General features: G+C 45.6%; 1 protein-coding gene across 3 annotated transcripts in view; it reads right to left on the reverse strand.

The window, feature by feature from the left end:
• The window catches only part of cpeb4b (cytoplasmic polyadenylation element binding protein 4b), a 120,974-nt gene that overhangs the window by 64,121 nt on the left and 38,295 nt on the right, over positions 1 to 18,558 (reverse strand). For all 3 annotated transcript variants that reach the window (XR_009645534.1, XM_060837083.1, XM_060837084.1), the window contains one exon: positions 40 to 130. Coding sequence is in view for 2 of the 3 variants with exons in the window: in XM_060837083.1 (XP_060693066.1) it covers positions 40 to 130 (91 nt within the window). In the remaining variant the exon portion in view is untranslated. The remainder of the gene's footprint in view (positions 1 to 39; positions 131 to 18,558) is intronic.

Genomic DNA, 18,558 nt, shown 5'->3' on the forward strand with positions numbered 1-18,558 from the left:
TTGAATGACAATTGTAAAGCTATGATATATTTCATTTACCTTTTAATGGGTCTTGTTCCGCTCTCATGATGTCAATTAGTGAACTCTCCAGTGAATGCATGTTTAAAGTATCATATAATCTATTTCGATCCTGGAAAAGAACAGAATTCATTTGCTGACTATTTCATTACAGCAGACAAATTATGACTGTTAGAGTTACAATAGTGACTATCAAGACAAGATGGAACTCTACGGCTTATTTTTCAATATTTTGCAATTAGATTTGGAATTTCTATGAAAAATTCAAAGAATTTAGTGGATGATGCGAGTTTGAAAGAAGTTCAATTAGACTTTCAATTAGTATCATTCCTATGATGAAGTGATGATATATAGAAGTTACTTCCTCACCATCACTACAGAAACCTGTTAAGTTTAAAAAATACCATATTTTCAATTAAATTTGAAAACTGCCCAAAAATCTAAAATGTTACTAAATAGTTATTGAAAGTGGAACAATATTTGCTTACAAATAATTAGTGACCAAAGTGCAGCTCAATCTGTGCAATAGAGATTATACGGCTAACTTTTTAAAAAATTGACTGGCACTTCTGGGACCAGGAGTGTTCCAGTTGATCAAGAGGTCCATATAATGTGAAGGCACATAGTAATAGAAAAGTAGGGGGCATACACCACTGTTAAACTTTATTTATAGAATAAATCACCAAATAATGTAATTTTACCTTAAAAAAAACTTGAGGCACACAGCCTTCTCACTGACATCACTGACATCATGACAGTAAACTTCCAATATTTCAGGTATATAACTTTTGCTGGTTTAGAGAGAGCATCAGTTCATTAAGGTGTCAGGTAAAACAAAGTTGCTGTGTAATCCTTACTGATTTATCAAATCCGATTACCCAAGTCATGACTATGGATCATAACCTCAGTTCACCTACCAACATATCAAATTTTAGTTCCTTCATTTTCAAGAGAGAAAATAAAAGGTCTGATATAGCTAAAATAACTGATGTAAATTCAGTGGCTGTCTGTGGGGGAAAAAAATTATAGTTAAAGATGTTAAGGAAGTTTTCAAAGTTGAAAATGAATTACAAACTGAATTGTATTTTCTTAAGGATCTCAACACTGTAAACATTGGAACAATCACATATTTTTAAGTTAAGTTTTCTTTATTTTGGATCATGTCCAAAATGGTAAGAGGACTGCTTTAATTGAAGAACTGCTTTAATTGTGGAAAGAGCTTCTGCATTTTTATAACAAGTAACTGGAACTCATTTTGAGTGGTGTTTACACTGTTGCTTTCTTTAAGCTGTGAGGGTAGACATCCAAGATAGGACAGCACAACGTGCATATGCAGAACAAAATTCACCCAGAAACAGATTGTGGAGTGATTTATGTAATCAGAACTTGATGCAGATGCCAGGAATCAATGGGAAAATTCTGGCTCCTGAGCAGCTGGACAGTTTTTGTTCACGCACAGTGTGTTGCAGTATTGACTCCAGAGTGCGAGAAATAGCATCTCTCTTTCTCTCTCCTCAGTGAAACAAACAAATGAATGGTAGTTAATCTCTTACAGAAAATGATGGAAACTGTGGCCTCTAACCAACTGAAAAATTGAACAATTAATGTATCAGCCATTCTGTTTCATGAGCAAAAAGTTGCGAAAATCTGAAAATAAAGATTGGAATTTTGGAAAGCTTGGAACAAGCATCTCTGGATGATGTAGACTGGGGCTATTGGACCATTTCCCCAGTACTTTCCAGACTCATTTTTAGTCTTCTATATGTTTGCGTATGTGTGTTGTGTTTAAGGAAATAGATGGAGTTGAAGCAAGCAGAGTTCTATGTTGATCATTAATTTTCTTTACTTGCGGTTAGAATTGACTTTCTTTCTTTCTAATAAACCAGTAGCTTATTGGGAAATAGGATTATTTGATTAAATCTTGAAACCTTGTGACAAGCCCAGTATTGGTGAGGCTTGAATATTGACTCACTTTCCAAAATAGTTCATGACAACATGTTGATAAAATAGACAGCTTTTTGGGCGAGGTACATTTACATTTTCTCCTTTCAAGAATACACGGGGTATTGATCTGATGCCCCTCGTGAGCAGAGTGTGAAGGTCAGTTTTGAGAACAGCCATTAAATACTGCTGCAAGATGGGTAAGCAAAGGGAAAAGTTGCTTCCTCACTGAGCGTTACCATCCAGTTACCATCAAAAGGAATCAGCATAAAAGAATCTCATTCGATCTGCAAAATTAAGTACTTCAAAGTCTATCAATTACCAACGTCAACGCTACCAGTGTCAAAAAGTGTCGTGCTGGAAAAGCACGGCTGGTCAGGCAGCGTCTGAGTAGGAGAGTCGAAGTTTTGAGCATAAGCTCTTCATCGGGATAGTGCTGATGTGCACATCCCCGATGAAGAGCTTATGCTCAAAACATGGACTCTCCTACTCCATGGATGCTGCCTGACCGGCTGTGCTTTTCCAGCACCACACTTTTCAACTCTGATTTCCAGCATCTGCAGTCCTCACTTTCTCCTTTGCTACCACTAACAACCCAACAATGTTCTTCCAACCAATTGCTTTTCACAAACTCAGACTGGCCCGTAATTTAAAAAAGAGATACTCACTGAATCTGTATGAATGTGTTGTATTACTATTTCTACTCATTCGTTTAATAATAAATTTCATTTGTGTTAAGTCAAGAGAACCTGGTTATTATTTCCTTCTAAAATATATTTTTGACTGGGAGAAAAGCATCCATAAGAGAGGGCATCCTTAACTTTGGTGTGACCAAGGAAGCATGTGTACAAAGAAGGGGAGCCAGTGCATCCCTCCTCATGCAGGACATTAATAACGTGGGACCCTTGCCTCGTATCTGGACTCAAAATTTCAGAGAAAGAGTGCAAAGTTATTCCAAATCAAAGACAAAGCCATTCAGAAAGGAAACTGAAGCACAAAGGACCCTTGCAGAACACACTTAATGGGGGAAAATGGGGAAATCAGCAAAATTAAAATTGCAAGGCTAAAGAGAGTACAGGTTGTAGAAAACTAAGGGAATTACAAGTTCCAGAATGGAGGTAGAGAGGAAAAATTAGATTAAGATATAGCAATTAGTCAAACTCAATGGAGCTAAATGAAGGTATTGTATTACAAAATCTCAGCTGAGAAGAAATGACAGAAAAATTCAGAAATAAGACCTTTTTACTCTTGAGCAAGAGCAATTTTTAACTTCAATTTTAGAGTGAATGATGATGAAACTCATTGTCAAAAATTGAGAGAGATGTATGCAAGGGAGACATGCAAAGTTTCAGGGCATACTAAGGCAAAGAGTTCATAAGTGACACAACAGCAAGGCTCTTGTGAAAAAAGTAGCTGTTAGTTGTGCAAGTTTGGAGGCAAAAGTCATTGTTCTGTTGAACAGTATGGATGATATAGACAAATATTCATTTGCTGCATTTTATTAGGAATGAAGATTGAAAGCACAAGTGCATACAGTCCAAATTGAGCACCAATAGTTATGTTTGATAATACATAAGCAAGGCTATGGCTACAAACGAAGCACTATAATGCTGTGAAGGAATAGACTCTGGGGAAATGCATAAATAGAGCATGAGGATGCACCATGAATTCAATTAAAACAAATAACTGGAGATAAATCAAACAGCTTGAACATCGCTTTGGTCAGAAACCATACATTAAAACAGAAAATCAGTGCAAGAGTCAGTCAAAAACCTTGGGAATTTCCAAGGCAATAACAGAATTCATTAAATTTATCTGCATGGAGCTTCTGAACTAGTATTCACCAATCATGAACCATGATTGATAGTAGAATCAAGTATCGCCAGTAGAACTCCAAAACTAGAGCCAATCTTTAACATGGAGGTTAGTTTCAGTATATAGCTACAAATACTGACAAACTGTGCAAAGGAATATAACCTTATTAACATGATTGATGAAGACAGATAAACAGACAGACTTATGTTCACATTTAAAAGGAAATGCAAACATTGGAGTCCAACTCTAAAGAAAAACAATGTTTCCATGGACACCAAGATGATTATTGCAGTTATTCTCATTATCCACCTTCTTCTTAATAAGCAGTTTCAATATGAGAAGAGGTTCAAATGTAACTAAGGGATATACTAAGATAAAAGGACAGGAATCAAGTAAAACATTGAAACAAGTGGATGGCTTTTTAGATTAGATTAAATTAGATTACTTACAGTGTGGAAACAGGCCCTTCGGCCCCACAAGTCCACACCGACCCGCCGAAGCGCAACCCACCCATACCCCTACATATACCCCTTACCTAACACTACGGGCAATTTAGCATGGCCAATTCACCTGACCCGCACATCTTTGGACTCTGGGAGGAAACCGGAGCACCCGGAGGAAACCCACACAGACACGGGGAGAACGTGCAAACTCCACACAGTCAGTTGCCTGAGGCGGGAATTGAACCCAGGTCCCTGGCGCTGTGAGGCAGCAGTGCTAACCACTGTGCCACCGTGCCGCCGGGCTTTTATTCATTAACCAGCATTACCTACCAGAATGGAAATTGAGTGGCTTAATGGAACCCATTTTCAATGTCATCACAAATCATAGGGAAGAAAGCTGTCTTGATAGACAACTCTGCACCATAAAGAATTCAAATTGGCTGTATAATGGAGGTCAGTGTCAAAGCATGTTTTAATGAGGATAACACCGACCAATTCAGAAAATTTTCAATGTAGTTAGATTTCTATTACGGAGCCCCTCAATGGCCTGGTGGGCAAAGGGATAGCAAAATACAACATTAAAGCATAAAGATTAAGAAAACATTTCAGGTTAAATTCCAGATCAATGCTGATGGCTACTGTAGCAAGGTACTAGAGAATAATTACCACACCCCATCTAAGCAGAAGATAATGTCTTCAAGAGGAAGCAATGCTTTTAGGTGAGGAAGACATGTTATATGTCATTAAAAATATAGGTTAAAAAGTCTAGTAATGACATTAAGTATATCTGTTTTAAACAACTCCATTATGAAAATTACTAAGTATTTTAATAAAAGTATTTACTATTGAAATACTATTAAAGTGACTCAAATATCAAGAGGTTAAGCTTACACGTTTTTGAACAGTATTGTCTTGTAAACAAAACTAAAGAAAGAAACCTTAAATGAAAAATGTTAATTTAAATCATAACAATCCTCAACAGATTCACAGTCTATGTAACAGTTTCTTTTTCCCTGAAGTTTCAACTTGAACAAATATTCACAGTGAAATAATGTTTTTTTTTGCTAATGATCTTAAAGACACCTCCCTGTGCAAAATGGTAGCTGTTGATCAAGGGGTTGAAGAATTATATAAACTTGTGTATAAACAAGGTTAAAGATGCAGTGTTGAATTATTCTAGCTCAAGTAAATTCCACAACCTTGAAGAAATGGATAAGAAATATTCAAAAACTGAAATTTGTAATTTAGAATTACTTCAGAACTGCTTGGATATCCACATAATATTATTATAATTTAAGATGATTCTACACATCAAGGAAAAACATAGGCCTAGTTTTGCATTCAAGGACTTTTTCTTAAAAAATAATTCATTTCCTTTATTCACTGAGCACTCCACCCTCTTCCACATAAGGTGATGGTAAGCAAATATGGAGTTTCAGATATGGATTGACAACACAGAAACAGTATCTGTTTCCATGCGCTGTTGATACTCAAACCTCAAAATGTAAGACTTCCTGTAGGGGAATCTAAACATCCTTGGGCATGCCTCGAGGTGTAAAACCGAGACAATACATACTACCTTATAACTAGCATTAAATGCAATCCAACTGTAAATGTATAACTTTAGATATTTCACAATTCAATGTTTCGCAACAAATCAATTCCCAACAAAGTCAATATTAAAATAAGCTGAGTACTGTAATGTTTAATTTAAATCATGGTAGTTTAAAACAAATAAGAATGTTTTTAAAAAAAGGTTGTTTGCAAGACTACACTGTTCAAAACTGCATTAATTCAACTTCTTCACGAGTCTCTTCAATATTATTTCAATAGCAAATACATACATTAAAACACTTAAACATCATGACACCAGGTTATAGTCCAACAGGTTTATTTGGAAGCATTAGCTTTAGTAGTGCTGCTCCTTCATCAGGTGATTGTGGAGAATAAAATTGCAATTCTGTGTCTTACAATCTTATTCTCTAATATCACCTGATGAAGGAGCAACTCTCTGAAAACTAGTGCTTCCAAATAAACCTGATGGACTATAACCTGGTGTTGTGTGATTTTTAAACTTTGTACACCCCAGTCCAATACTGGCATCTCTAAATCATTAAAACATTTAGCAGCAAAGTTATTCAACTCTAATAGCAGTTTAAAAATACTATGATTAGATAAACATCATTGCTTAGATTATTCAGTTAGTACCAAATTATGGCATTGTTGCTGACTTTGGAGAAAGCTGCCCACAAAGATCCAGTGATCCCTGTGGTATGGATTTCCTTTTACCAAAGATCAGTTTGAATCTGGCTCAAAATCAAGAGAATCTCCTGAAAAACAGTGATGTCATCAAGCAGAATACGCTGCCAATCATACTGAAGAATTTTCAGACAGCTTAAAGCTGATCAAAATTTTATGTTTAGGAAGATTTTAAGGGTGAAATTAATGATGGAGAGAATAATGGGATTAAAATTCAACGTGAAATACGAAGCAAATTTTTAAAATTTGAAAAACTGGAATATGCTTACATCACACTTAGGGTACATGGACTACTTTATTATTGTGTACGCTATTGGACTTATCTGCATATCCTGCATTATTGGTATTACCTAGGATTACTCTTATCTAATACCAGAAGATTCTTAAATTGCTTATGATTGGTCTAGTGAAATAACATTGCCACATTTTATATATTTGCTGTGTTATATTCCTGTAACAATCTATGGAAATATGGGAACTTGAGACAGAAATCAGTCTAGGTGCTTAGAATGTAAGTTTGGATAGAATTTTTTTTGCAGGATGCAAGATAAATTGTCAAAGCTTTGTGTCAGTTACTCATCATCAAGATGATTCAAAGGATGACCAATTTGAGGGGAAAAAACATTTCCAGTCAATGGGAGGAGAATGCTAATTGATTGGCAAGTGGACTTTGACTGGGAAAGGCAACGTTATGGAGAATACACTCATGAATGATGATCGACAGTTGCAAGTTTTAAATCAGACTGGTTGACTGACTTATAAGGGCAATACCTTGACCAATGAAGCTGAACAGGTGTCGCAGCCCATGTTTTCTGTCTGTAGTAGACAAGTTATTTAACTCTTAATTACAGCTTTAAAATTCTATAATTTGATATACAAGTAAGCATTATAGCTTAAATTTTGCAGTTCATTACAAATTCTTGCATTGTTGCTGACCATGAAGATCATTGCCCACAAGGATCCAATAATCCCTGTGATACAGATGTCTCTTTTCTAAAGGTCATCTTGAATATGGCACCAAATCAGGAGAGTCTTGATATCGTTTTCAGTGCACACAAGCGTGCCACACTGCAAAATGCCCTTAGAATCAACCTGCCTGGTTTAAAAGTTAAACAAAGCCTGGCAGTTATCTGTTATTCACTGATGCATTTATAATGGCAACACTTTTACAGGAATCCACTTGCCAAACAGCATTCTTATCAGCATAAATGTTGGTACTGGCTTCAAATTGGTATTTTTGTAAATTGTTCTGACAAATGGAAAGCTTTTACAAAACATTTTTTTTTAGAATTTTCAAGTTCTGTACCAAACAACTAAGAATGCTTTTTGCTTAAAGTAAACCACATAATGATACAGCACAGGAGTCGAAACATGTTTGCACCAACATTTTGAAAGAACAACTTTCTGAAAACAAGAATAGAAATGGACAAACCCTTTCAGATACTCAGGGCATAACGAAGCCTTGGATAGATATGTTACTTAAATTGTTTAGACATAGTGGCACAGAACTTTTATCAACTCAGATGGGAAGAATATTCAAATTGGTAAAAAGTAAAATTCAAAGAACTTGCATTTCTGGATAGCACTTTATTGAGTTAGGAAATCCCATTGTGCCCAGTAGTGTCTGCGATGAAAATTCACAACCAATTTTGATCATAACTAGATCCTACAAACGCCAATGCAGTAACAAGCAGACAAACTCTTTTTTAAAATAGCGATTTAATTACTGGGCAGTACTTCCCTTTTTCTTTTTCTGTGTGGGTTGAAAGGTTTTATGGACTATTTATGTTCTTACATTTAAAACAAAACACCAGAATATCTTTTAAGGACACTTGAAAGCAAAGCCTGGTCTACTTCAACATCTGATCTAAAAGATGATACTACAAACATTACATTCTCTCAGCACTACAACAGTTTGGATGCCAAGATTTTGTGCTCAATTCTGAGCTGAACTCATGACATTCTCACTCAAGCGAGAAGACTGCAACTGCACTGAACTATGATTAATATCTGCAATTTAAGAACAACTTGAGAATTGCTCTCCAGTTAAGAAAACCTAAATGATTTAATGATAACATTTGCACCTATTGACAGAATTCATTACTCAACCAACGAGAAATGTATGATGCATAAAATCTATTAGGAAAACACAACTTAGCGAGGTATATTGTAACATATTTAAGAATTCATTATGTTGTGCTCTCTGCAATTTTTGTTTCTTCCACTAGTGTTTTATTGACCCCCAGGATACTCTCAGCCCATCGCAACTTTGATAGCAATGCATCTGACCAATACATGAGACGATTGACTCAGGTCATCAAATTTTTGTTGGACTGTTAGTAGAGGGTCATAGAAAATATGGCACTGAAGGACATCATTGAGGCCATGTCTGTGACAATTCCATCAAATGGTATAGTATCTATTTTAATTATATTTCTCTTTCCTGTATCAACTACAAATTTCCATTCCAAATAATTATCCAAATTCCTTCAAATGTGTATCACAGTATGTAGATGGTAAAAGGATTGGCCTGGGGACCCAAAGTTGAATCCTTTCAGATGATGGAATTTGAATTCAATTACAAAACAACAGGAATTCAGAGTTTAATGGTGACCATGAAATCATTGTCAATTATTGGAAAAAAGCCATATGGTTAACTAATGACTTTCAGCGAAGGAAACTGCCATTCTCACCTGCTCTAGCCAACATGCATCTCCAGACCCATGGCAATATGGTTTACTCTTAACTGCCCCCTGGAGAATTAAGGATGGAAAATAAATGCTGGCCTAGCCAGTGATGCACACATGCAGTGAATGGATGAAAAGCTTGAATAAACTTCACAGCACCAGCAATACCTCCAGTTTGTATTCCAATTTTAGCTTGTGAAATGCAGAACCAAATATGAAGCATAAGCCTATTTGCTGCTTCAGCCTGACAGACAGACAGAGAGGGAGAGACAGGGACAGAGAGGGAGAGACAGGCAGGCAGACAGAGGGACAGAGAGACAGGCAGAGAGAGCCAGCCTGAGGGATAGAGGGACACAGAAAGCGAGAGACAGACAGACAGAGGGACAGAGAGAGAGACAGATGGACCAAGAGAGAGGAAGGGGGAGGGGTGGATTGAGAGAGAGAGAGGGCGAGGGACAGAGAGGGCGAGGTGCGGGGGGGGGGGGGGGGGCGGGGAGGAAGAGAGGGAGGGCGAGCGAGGCGGGGGGGAGAGGGGGCGAGGCGGGGGGGGGGGGGGGGGGGGGGCGGGGGGGGGGGGGGGGAAGAGAGGGGGTGAGGTCCGGGGGAAAGAGGGCACAAGGCAGGGGGGAGAGGGGGCGAGGGGGGGGGGGGCGAGGCAGGGGGGAGAGGAGGTGGAGGGAGAGGGGCCTAGGTGGGGGGGGGGGGGAGGGGGAGAGGCGGCAAGGCGGGGAAGGAAGAGGGGGCAAAGCGGCGGGGGGAGCGAGGCAGAGAGAGAGAGAGAGGCAGAGGCAGAGAGAGAAAGAAACAGAGGCAGACAGACAGAGGGAGGGACAGGGACAGGGAGAGAGAGAGAGACACACACAGAGAGGGAGAGAGTGACAGACAGAAAGTGAGACAGCGAGCGACACTCAAAGTGAGACAACGAGCAACAGAGAGCGGGCAACAGACAGAGAGCAAGCAAGTGACAGAAAGAGAGCGAGTGAGCTACAGACAGAGAGCGAGCAACAGAGAGCAAGCGACAGACAGCGAGCGACAGAGCGAGTGACAGACTGCGAGCGAGCGACAGAGAGCAAGCGACAGACAGAGAACGAGGGAGCTACAGACAGAGAGCGAGCGACAGAGAGTGAGCAAGTGAGCGAGCAACAGAGAGCGAGCGAGCTACAGACAGAGAGCGAGCGAGTGAGCAGCAGACAGACAGCGAGTGACAGACTGCGAGCGAGCGACAGAGCGAGCAAGTGACAGAGAGTGAACGAGTGAGTTACAGACAGAGAGCGAGCGATAGACAGAGAGCGAGCGATAGAGACAGCGAGCGACAGAGCGAGCAACAGACTGCGAGCGAGCGACAGACAGTGAGCGAGTGAGCGAGCTACAGACAGAGAGCGAGCGACAGAGAGAGTGAGCAACTGAGAGAGCAGTGACAAAAAGCGAGCGAGCGACAGAGGGACAGACAGAGGGGCAGGGAGAGACAGACAGATAAAGAGAGCGAGCGTGAGAGCAAGAAAAACAGAGGCAGAGACAGAGAGAGAGAGAGAGACACACACACAGACGCAGAGACACACACAGACAGACAGAGAGGGAGAGACAGAGAGACAGGGACAGACTGACAGATAGACAGAGTCAGGGAGTGAGACACACACACACAGACCAACAGAGACCGACAGAGAGAGGGAGACAGAGGGGCAGACGGACAGGCAGAGAGAGGGGGGCAGGGACAGGGAGGGAGAGAGAGACAGGGACAGATGGACAGATAGACAGAGACAGGGACAGACTGACAAATAGAGCGTGCCAGAGCGAGAGAGCACCAGAGCACAAGCGAGAGAGAGCGAGAAAAACAGAGACGGAGACAGAGAGAGAGAGAGAGAGAGAGAGAGGCACACACAGACACGCAGAGACACACACACACACAGACACAGACACAGACATGTGCGCGCACACATACACAAAGACAGAGAGGCACGCATACACAGACAGAGAGGGAGAGACAAAGACAGGGACAGACAGATAGATAGACAGACAGACAGGGAGCGAGAGACACACACACACACACACACACACACAGAGACAGAGACCGACAGAGAGAGGGAGACAGAGAGGGACAGACGAACAGGCAGAGAGAGAGAGAGACAGAGAGAGACACACACAGACAGAGGCACACACAGAGGGTCATGCACACACAGAGACAGACACACCAACACCCACATACACAGACACAAACACAAAGCGATACACAGAGACAGAGACACGCGCACACAGAGATGCGCACCCACACACAGAGACAGACACACCAAGACACAGACACACGCACAGAGACACACGCACACACAGAGAGACGCACGCATGCAGAGACACACAGACACACAGAGACACGTGCACGCACAGAGACAGAGAGAGACACAACACACACATTCACAGACACAAACACGAGATAGAGACACACAGACACACAAAGACACGCACACACAGATATACAGAGACATGTAGACACACACACAGAGATACACATACACGCACACACAGATAAACACACAGACACGCACACACAGGGACAGACAGGCGCACACACACAGAGACACACGCACACGCAGATACACACGGACACACACACAAAGACAGAAACACACACAAAGACACACACTGAGACATACACACACTCTGAGACACACAGGGACACAGACAGGCACACACACGCACACAGAGACTCACACACAAAGACAGACACACAACGAAAGAGAGAGACATACACACACACAGACAGAGAGGGAGAGACAGACAGACAGAGACAGACAGAGAGTGAGGCACATACAGAGACAGAGAGAGAGACAGACACTGATAGAGAGAGGGAGACAGAGAAAGGAAAGACAGAGAGACAGACAGACAGAAAGACAGAGAGAGAGAGAGAGAGAGAGAGAGAGAGACACACACACACACACACACATCGGGACAGAGAGAGACACAGACAGAGTGACACAGGGACAGACAGACAGAGAAAAAGAGAGAGAGACGCACACATTGACACACACACACACAAAGACACAGACACACACACGCGTGCAGACACACACACACACACAGGGACAGACATACACAGACCCACAGAGAGAGAGAGAGAGACACACACACACAGACAGCCACACACACAGACACACACGCACAGAGACAGAGACACACACAAAGACAGAGACACAAAGTGCGAGAGATAGACACAGACACACACAGAGACACACACACAGTCACAGAGATACACAGGGACAGACAGGTACACACACACACACACACACAGGCACACAGACGCGCACACTCTGATATACACAGACACACACACACACATGCACACACACAGAGACAGATAGAGACACACACACAGAAACCACATGCCCGCACAGAGAGGCGCACACGCAGATACACATTGATAAACACGCACAGAGACAGACACGCAGAGAGAGAGTGAGACACACACACAGAGACAGCCACAGATACACACAAAGATAGACACACAGAGTCAAACACACTCAGAGACGCGTACGCACAGATACACAGACACACACACACACACACACACGCTCAAAGACGCACACACAGCCACAAAAAGACAGACACAGAGAGACACACTCACAGGCACACACATACAAAGACACACACAGAGACGCGCGCACAAAGACAGACAAAGACAGAGACACAGACACACACTTACAGACATAGAGGCACAGAAACAAACACACAGACACACGCGCACACACACAAACAAAGAGAGACACAGACACACAGAGACGTATACACAGATACACACGCAGAGACACAGACGCGCGCACACAGACACAGGCACGCGCACACACACATGCACTCACAACGAGACACACAGACACAGACACACAAAGACAGAGATACACAAAGACAGAGGCACGCACACAGAGAGACACATGCACAGACACGCGCGCACACAAACAGACACACACACAAACAGACGGGCACAGAGACAGACACACACACCCAAAGACAGACACAATGCACACCGAGACGTGCACACACAAAGACAGACGCGCACAGACAGAGACACAGACCCATAGAGAGAGACACTCTCTCACACACACACAGAGTCACAGACAGACACAGAGAGACACAGACACACACAAAGAGAGACAGACACGCACACAGAGACAGACAGACAGACACAGAGAGAAACAAAGAGACACACACACACAGAAAGAGAGACAGACACACACACACAGACACAGAGACACGCGTGCAGACACTCACACGCAGATACAGGGACAGACAGACACACACACACAGACCCACAGAGAGAGAGAGACACACACACACACAGACACAGACACAGACACACACGCAAAGAGACAGAGACACACACAATGATAGTGAGACAGAGAGCGAGAGATAGACACACACACAGGCACACAGAAGTACAGACGCGCACACTCCGATATACTCAGACACACACACACAAAGACAGACCGAGACACAGACACAGAGAATCAGATAGAGACACACACACACACAGAGACCACACGCCTGCACAGAGAGGCGCACACAGAGACACAGACGCGCACATGCAGATACACGTAGACAGATACGCACAGAGAGAGAGAGACACACGCAGAGAGAGGCACAGAGAGAGAGAGAGAGAAAAACATAGAGAGACAGCCATAGATACACACAAAGATAGACACACACAGAGTCAGACACGCTCAGAGATGCGTACGCACAGATACACAGACTCACACACGCTCAAAGACACACACACAAACACAAAAAGACAGACACAGAGACACACACTCAGGCACAAAGAGAGACACACAGAGACGCGTGCACAAAGACAGACACACACTAAGACACACTCACAGACATAGAGACAAACACACAGACATGCATGCACACAGACACACAAAGACAGACACGTACACACAGATACACATGCAGAGACACAGACGCGCGCACACAGACACACAAAAAGATAGAGGCACGCGCACACATACAGGCACTCACAACGAGACACACACACAGAGACAGACCGACACAGACACGCACAACAGACACACACACAGATACATAAAGACAGAGGCACGCACACAGAGAGACACAGGCACAGACACGCGCACACACAAACAGACAGGCACAGAGACACAGACACACAAAGACAGGCACAGAGACACACACACACAAAGACAGACACACGCGCACACACAAAGACAGACACGCATAGACAGAGACACAGACCCATAGAGAGACACACACACACACACACACACACACAGACACTCACAAAGAGAGACAGACATGCGCACACAGAGAGAAACAAAGAGACACGCACACACACACACAGACACTCAGTCACACACACAGAAAGAGAGACAGACAGACACACACTCTCAGACACAGAGACAAACAAACAGGCGCGTGCGCGCACACAGAGACAGTCACAAACACACCCTCACAGACACAGACGCGCACGCGCAGATACACACAGACACACTCGCAAAGACACAGAGCTGCGCACAGAGAGAGATAGACACACACACACACACAAAGAACCACACAGGCATAATGACACACACACACACAAAAAGACCCACAGAGAGACACACTCTCAGACATAGAGACACACTCACAGACACACACACACAGGCACGCAGAGAGATACGCACGCACACAGACACTCTCTCACACACAGATAAGCACAGACACAGAGACAAACAGACACGCACACACAAAGAGAGACAGGCACGCACGCACACACAGAGAGACAGACAGATACACACACACGCGGACAGAGACACAGACACACACTGACGCGCACACAGACACGCATACACAGAGACACGCACACAGAGACGCAGACACACACACACACAGGCACACACCCACCCACAGATACACACACAGAGCCACAGACAGAGCCACAGACACACACAAAGACAGACACACAGAGATGTACACGCACACACAGAGACAGACACAGAGATACACACACACACAAAGACAGAGAGAGACACACGAAGACACAGATGCACAAAGGCAGAGACGATCACACATAGAGGCACGCCCAGAAAGAGACGAGCACACACAGACACACACACACTAAGACAGAGAGAGACACGCACAGAGGGAGAGAGACTCGCAGAGTGAGAGACAGACAGACACACACTTAGAAACAGGACCACAGACACAGAGACACAAAGAGAGAGAGAGAGACACACAAAGACACACGCACACATAAAGACACACAGACAGGCAGAGACATAGACACACGCGCAAAGACAGAGGCACGGAGACACACACAGACAGAGAAAGACATACAGAGACAGACACGCACACACACGGGACACACACACATACACACAGGGACACATACACACATGGGGGAACACACGCGCGCGGGGGGGAAACACACATACGGGGGCGGACACACACACACACATGGGGACACAACACACACGACGACACACTCACACGGGGCACATACACACACGGGGGGGACACACAAGCGCACACACGGGGGAGGGAACGTGCACACATGGGGGGGCACACACATGGGGACACACACGCGCGCGCGGGAGGTAAAACACACATGGAGGGAAACACACACACACACACACACACGGAGGGGATACACACTCACTCACAGGGGACATGCGCACCTACACACACACACGCGGGACACACACACGGGGAACGACGCGCACACACGAGGGGGGGAACACACACACACCTACACGGGGACCGTTGGGGGGGGAACACACACCCAGGGAAGGACACACACACACGAAGGGGGGCAACGCGCACACACACACACCGGGGGAGAGGCACACACAGGGACACACACACACGTGAGCATGCGCACACACACACAGGCATGGGGGACACACACATGCACATGGGACATGGGACATACACACGCTCACGCACGGGGATAGAAACACAAGCGTACACGGAAGTGACACGCGCACGCACGGGATGCACATGGGAACACACACACACACACAAGCATGCGCGCATGGGGAGAGACACACACACCTGCGCGCACGGGGGGGCACACACACGCGCACACGGAGACATACACACATGGGGACACATACAAATGGATACACACACGCACGGAATAAGGACGCACACACGCACACGCACGGAATGAGGAGGCACACACACACGGAATGAGGAGACACACACACATGCACGCGCACGGAATAAGGAGACACTCGCACACGCACGGAATGAGGAGACACACGCACGCACACGGAATGAGGACACGGCGCGGGGGGGACGCGCACACACGGGGCGGCGCACAGACATGCGGGGACACACACGCGGAAGGGAAACACACACGGGACACACACACGGGAGGGGTAACGCGCACACGTGTGCGGGAGGGGAACAGACACGGGACACACACACACGGAGGTGGACACACGCAGGGACACACACGCACACACGGGACAGACACACACATACACGCACGGGGTGACAGACGCGCGGGGGATGGATACACACACAAGCGGGGGGGAGAACACGCGCGCACGGGGACACATACAGACACATGCATGGGACACACACACACGTGTGCACGGGGATGCACGCGCACACGGGGGACCCACACAACGCACACGGGGACACACACACACTTGGGAAACACACACTGGAGCACATGGGGGGACGCATACATGGGGAAGGACGCGCACACATGGGGGGGAACACACACACATGGGGCAGCACACACGCGCACGGGATATACACACACACGCGTGCACAGGGGACACACACACCCACACGCACACAGGGGAGTCACACAGGGGACACACACACGGGGACACACGGGGGGGGGGGGCATTGCACACACGGGACACACACACATGGGGACATATACACACGGGGACACACACAGGATGCATGTGCACACATGGGATACATATACACACATGCGCACACATGGGGCGTGAACACAAGCACGGGAAAAAACACAGAGGGGGCACACACACACGGGTACACATACACGAGGACACACACGGGGGGACACACGCGCAGGCACGGGGGGTCACGCACACACACACACGGGGGAAGAGACACGCGGGGACACGCACACATGGGGACACAGAGATACACGGGACACACACACGGAGGGGGGACACAGACACGGAGGAGCACACACACACACACACACAGAGGGGCATTCACACACGGGACACACACACGGGAAAGGACGCGCACACATGGGGGGAACAAACACACGGGGCAACACACTCACGCACACGGGGGACCCACATGCGCGCGAACGGGGGTACACACAAACACGCCCACACACATATGGGGGGGGACACACAACACACATGACGACACACACACGCACGGGGACACACATACACGGAACACACACACACACACAGGGGGGGCACACACATGGACACACACACACACGGGGGGGACATGCGCGCCTACACAGACACATACGGGGGGGACACACACGGGACACACAATGGGGGGACGCACACACAGGAATCGACGCGCACATACACAGGGACCGCACCACATGGGGACGGTGGGGGGGGGGGGGGGGGGGGGGGGGGGGAACGCACACACGGGGAAGGACATGCACACACAAAGGGGGGCAACGCGCACACACACACACCAAGGGAGAGGCACACACAGGGACACACACACGTGAGCATGCGCGCGCACACACGGTGGGGGGAACACACACACACAGGCATGGGGGATACACACGCACGGGACATACACACGCTCGCGCATGGGGATAGAAACACAAGCGCGCACGGGAGAGACACTCACACCTGCGCACACGGGGGGGGCACACACATGCACACACACGCACGGGGACACACACACAGGGGGCACACATACATGGACACATACAAATGGACACACGCACGGAATGGGGACGAGCACACACAAACACACGGAATGAGGACACACAAACACACACACACGGAATGAGGACACACTCACACACACACGGAATGAGGACACACACACCCACATACACGGAATGAGGACACACACACCCACATACACGGAATGAGGACACACACACAGAATGAAGACACACACACACACACACACACACACACACACGGAATGAAGACACACACACACACACGGAATGAGGACACACACACACACACACACACACACGGAATGAGGACACACACACACAAACACACGGAATGAGGACACACAAACACACACACACGGAATGAGGACACACACACACACACACACACGGAATGAGGACACACACACCCACATACACGGAATGAGGACACACACACCACATACACGGAATGAGGACGCACACAGACGGAATGAGGACACACACACACAGACTGAATGAGGACACACACACACACACACACGGAATGAGGACACAC

Source organism: Hemiscyllium ocellatum, chromosome 16 (assembly GCF_020745735.1).
Source record: "Hemiscyllium ocellatum isolate sHemOce1 chromosome 16, sHemOce1.pat.X.cur, whole genome shotgun sequence".
Taxonomy (NCBI): domain Eukaryota; kingdom Metazoa; phylum Chordata; class Chondrichthyes; order Orectolobiformes; family Hemiscylliidae; genus Hemiscyllium; species Hemiscyllium ocellatum.